Here is a 5152-nt window from a genome sequence, read left to right as displayed (position 1 = left end):
TGTTTTCAGTGTAGCGCCGAATCCTTCCGACAAAAACTTGGTTTTGTTCATTGGTGGTGCAATTTGCAACACTAACTTATTTATCACGACAGCAGCCAAATTTTTGCATGGGTTGCAGTGACCGCCACCTTGAAACAATATTAAAGCACATTACAGTTGAGTAGGTTACCTTTTTAAAAAATTACAGATCTCTCGGTAATTTTCGATTTGCATATCGTCCTCAAAATTACAGTTCTCCGGTAAAGTCGACTACAAATCAAGCAATGCACATCGGTAAACGTTACCGATCGTTCGGTAAATTTGACACCTAATTTTGCTGATCCAGTTTACAGATTTTTCGGTAATGTTCTCGATTACCGAAAACATTACCGACCGTTCAGCTGTTGAGAATTCGGTAAATGAATTACCGAAGTCGGTGATTTTTTCTAAGTGTGTAGGGTGTCCCGGATCCGAGGAAGAGCAGGTGGTGGCATAAACCTGCTGGCAGTTGGCAGGACAGATGCATGGACATGATGTGGCTAGTGTGGAGGTAGCAGAACCGGAAACACAGCTAGAAGTTGAAGCGGTATCAGGCAAAGGAGAGGCTGAATCTTGAATATACTTGCCAGTAATAGCTGGTTGGAAGACCCCCGATATACATCTACACTCAGGACCGAGACGACTATGCAGAGCGCTGGCTGGAATAAGCGCGACTGAGGCAGAGAAATCAGAGGCTTCCACAGTGCTATCCACGATGCGTCTCGGTGCGATGGTGGAGGTCCAGAAGCAGTAGAGGTAGCAGCATTATTCTTGGAAATCGTGGAAACATCTACGGTGTGTTCCGGATGAGCAGATGGACCATTCGGGGATAACGAAGACGCATCGTTTAGCCTCGAAGGATTCGGGAGTACCTGCTCAACATTGTTCCATGAATCGTTCTCGATGGCCATTGCCTCCAACCCGCTACCGACAGCTACAAGGACTCCTCCACCAGTAAATTTACTGGAAATCACAGATACATCAGGCAATAACTGACGATCATCGAGCCTGATTGAATACTCGCCATAGTGGGTGGGTTGGAAGACCCCCTCTCCACATCCGACAGCACTCCTATATTTTGCGAGCTGACATTAGGATGCTCCATTAAAAAAATGTTTCTTATAGGCCACCCTCTAAGTTTGATTCATAACCCAAAAATATTAGCCTCTGCAAAAAAAACTACACTCCACAGGCAGTGTAGGATTAGGTGTTCAACTGTTTCTAATTCACCACATGTTTCACAGTCTGGGCTGTCCGTTAGTTTCATCTTGTGTTTCCAGTACTATGACCAGTCATGTCCGGCTATCAACCGGTTCAGTAGACGAACTTGTTGGCTTGGTCTCGACTAGCTGATGTGTTCAACACGAAAAACGTGAACATGTGCAAGGAAATTTGTGAAAGAAGCAGCTTTGGATTTGTAATAAGCCTCAGTTATGGTCAGACGACCGACGACAAGAACAGTAGGGCATATAGTCATAGTAACTGGCCCTGAACTTGACAAGTTTAATCACTTGTAAGCAGAAAGAAGAAGAAGAAGAAGCACCGTAACAACAACATGCTTGTTGACCAAGTTGTCATAGCAACCACATATATTTTTTTAAAGTATTTAGAACTAGGTATAGGGTTTTTGATCTAATTTCCGTCTTACTAAGCACAACCCACGCTTTACCTCTCTTTCTTGAACTTGTTTTAACAATAAATGAAATGTTTCTATCAAAAATTATTTCTAAATTTATTCCCCTTTCCATAAGTACAGTTGAATTTGATAAAGAGCCACACATTGTTGAGATATTGTTAAAAATCTAACACTGCTTCTTGATTCCAAATTCGTCCTACGCGTTTCAATTCCGTCCAAACGCATTGAAACGCCATTGGATTTTTTTTCGTCCTACGGATGAAGGTAGAAAAAGTGAGTTTGTTAGGAGCGCTTGAGAACAATGAGTGTAAATATTCACCCAATACGCTCTAATAGGCTTTGCGTTGTAGCTTGTGAACTAACGCATCAGTACAAACGTATTACTTATTTGTGCACGGTCAAATAATTGATTATACTGATGTTTTCTGCTCGATAGAACGGAAATGGACGCTCTACCCTACCTAAAGTTACCAAAGTTAGAAGCGATATTTAAATTCCTTCCATAGTAATTCTCATACAAATGCCAAACCATTTGCACGACCTCCAAAAATTCATCAATCTTTATATTTTTTTGCACAGACTCATATGTTGACATTTTTTAAATAAGCCTAGCTGACATGTGTGCTCTTGAAGTTTCAAGATTAAGGCTACCTTAGAGATTCACTTTAAATAAATCCTTAATCGAGATTTCAGGGGTGTTTAAATGGTCTAAATCTTTAAATGCATTCCTTAAATAGCCTTATATAAACCCTAAATCGCGATTTTGGGGATATCAGTCAGAAGGCAAAAATGGCTTTAAACCACTAAAATGCTACCTTAGACTGTCCATAATAGCCTTGAAAACGTGAAAATACTTCTCAAACACCATAGTCACCTTTAACGTGGCCATGGAAACATTAAACAGGCTGATTTAAAAAAAAATCCCGTCTCCCAATAATGGTATCTTAAGTCAAGGCAGATTTCAAAACAATGATATAGACGATTACACCATTAGGATTACGTTTATTGAACTAAGTCTAGATTATTTTAGAGCCAAAAATGAACACTTTAACAAATTTTAAGACCCAAAACGCTTTGGTAACTGTCTTCTCAAATCAGCTGCATCTCCCTCAGATACTCCTGATAGCCGGCATCGGTTTCGTTCCCGTAGCAGCAATTTTCGCGCCATTCGACGTCCTCGTCGCACTGGACCTGCCGTTCGCTGAACCCGTATCCCCTAAAGTGGAAGCACGCGTGCAAAAATTCCTCCAACCACTTGCAGTTCCACTTGTTCCGCTCGGCCTTAATGGCGCAGAGCTTTTCAAACTGATTGCTATTGTAATGCGCCATGTACTTGAGTTGATTCGAGGAAAGGTCAAACATCGTCAGCTCGGGCATGTGCCAATAGCTGAGGTCGACCGCGGTCAGTAGATTGTCGTTCAGCTGGAAGCACCGCAACGATGGCAGTCTCATCGGGAAGTTGACGTAGATCCGGGCGATGTTGTTGCCGGACAGGTTCAACTCTTCAAGCTTGTTCAACCCGTCGAATTGATCCATCAGTAGAAATTCCAACCCCGAATCCACCAACCCGATGTGCTCCAGATCGCGCAGCTGGTTCAGATTCGGGGGCAGTTCCTTCATGGTGACATTCCGCACTTCCAACCAGATCAGACGATACTTTTTCTGCTCCGGATCGATGGAAATCTGCTTCGTTTGACTGTCGCTTATCGTGAGCATGGTGATCGACGGTCTCAGGTAGACCCACGGTACGAAACCTCCGGTGATTTCCAACATCTTGGCATCGGTCATTAGCTGGAACAGCTGCGGAGAAACGGTGTAGATGTGGCTGTCCTCCAGCAGGATGTACTGCTGTTTGGCAAAGTTGGCACTCTCGATGATGGTGCCATCGTCAATCTCCAGCTTTCGGATGCAACAGTCGAAGTGGTATCGATTCTGACGGCATGGCAGCTCCCAACAGGTGATGTTTTTCGCGATCGTTTGGGCAACGGCAAGCACAACGAGACACAAGCTTCAAGTTTACAAACAGTTTCATTAAGAACATCTATCGGTATGCGAGTGGGGCAAATGGGGATTGTGTACTCACGAGATCCAGCTATTGATGTCCATCTTCGAGCGACGGCTGAATTACGACTGAGCCCAGATCATTGCTCTAGCCTTGAAAATCTCTAGACGACGACGACGACGACACCGCACACTGAAGTGCTGCTGCAGCAGTCGTCGATATCATCGTATGCATTAAGTAACGCAATCAGTTAACAAAGGACTGCATGATTTCAAAGTTGTGTGTAATCCACTTTGGGTGCGCGAATCACTCACAGGGTTTGGGGAAAGTTTTTGGACCACGTGCGTTAGTTGCCAGCCATGCCTCGGCGAGTCGAACGCAATCAACTTGGGACGGCGTTGTTCTATATTTAGAATTTTGGCAATTTGGAATCCTGTTAAGTGGTTGCCAGCGGTGAAGGTGTACGTAGCTCAATTGTCCAAAAAATTCCGTCTTTCAATCTGGATATGGTAATTGTTTCTTGATTTAATCAAAGTGGCTACATGCTGCTCCTGCCACTAAGTCCCTTGAAATCTATTGGATGTAACCCGTAAGGATTGTTGCATTGTGATTTAAAAAATAATATGCAGGGGAAATGGATGTAATGTCGGCCTAAATGCCCCTAATTTGGGCCATTAGAGGCATTTTCCCTATCTCTTCCAATCTGATGCTGGGTCATTAGGCCGATTTTCGAAAAATTATTTCTTATCACTTCCAAAGAACATTTGCTGGTCTAAAAAAGAGAATACAGTATCTCCTCGCTAATCCACCCTCCCCCCCCCCCCCCAACTGTCTACGTAGTTAATGAAAAGCCCCTTAAGCCTACTATACAGTTCAAAGTGAAGTGAAGTTTGAAGCAAGTAAAAAATCATAAAATCAGTGCCAACATTTTAAATGGGCGTAATTGCTTTTGTAAACATTGGCGCTTTAGCCGTCGATTTATCGCCAATAAAAGCGTGCCCCTTCAAATTAACAATGCTAGCTGGTAGAACAAATATTCATCTAGCTGTTGGTTTCATTAATTTTTATAAATGAGCTATTATTCGTGAGAAATCGACGGTTAAAGCCAATGCTGGGACTGGCTCGCGAAAAAGGTTGTACAAAAATGGTTGTGGACCTGGCTGGGACAGAAAACAAAATATTCCACGTTGATGACGATTTCATGAACCTGTGATAAATTAATCAGAGAAAGGTGAAAATATTTTCCTCTTCCTTTTGGCAAATAAAAGTTCGCACTCGTGGAGAATAGAAGAAAACTGTGAAAGTGATGATGGTTTCAAAATTTTCCACGGCGAGGTATACGAATTCAATCTTAAAATGCTTTTATTTTGCAAATGGAGCATTTTATTTAAATCTAGTTGCTGCTACAGTGGTAGAAAAGCTGAAATCTATGCCAACACATAAAAATCTGAAAAGAAATTATTATTTTTTCTATATTATATGTCTATTGAGTAGTC

General features: G+C 42.4%; 1 protein-coding gene across 1 annotated transcript; it reads right to left on the bottom strand.

Annotated features, from left to right (window-relative positions):
* Nucleotides 1-2733: 2733 nt before the first annotated feature.
* LOC135704253 (uncharacterized) lies at nt 2734-3795 on the bottom strand. Its single transcript, XM_065225723.1, has 2 exons — nt 3738-3795; nt 2734-3662 (listed from the first exon to the last, which is right to left on the bottom strand). Exons 1-2 carry the CDS (start codon nt 3758-3760, stop codon nt 2744-2746), a joined length of 942 nt encoding a protein of 313 aa, XP_065081795.1. The 5' UTR covers nt 3761-3795; the 3' UTR covers nt 2734-2743.
* Nucleotides 3796-5152: the final 1357 nt, after the last annotated feature.

Source organism: Ochlerotatus camptorhynchus, unplaced genomic scaffold (genome assembly GCF_037179485.1).
Source record: "Ochlerotatus camptorhynchus isolate MF236.1 unplaced genomic scaffold, CSIRO-AGI_Acam_v1.1 ptg000022l, whole genome shotgun sequence".
Lineage (NCBI taxonomy): Eukaryota > Metazoa > Arthropoda > Insecta > Diptera > Culicidae > Ochlerotatus > Ochlerotatus camptorhynchus.
This window is presented reverse-complemented; position numbering and strand designations above follow the sequence as displayed.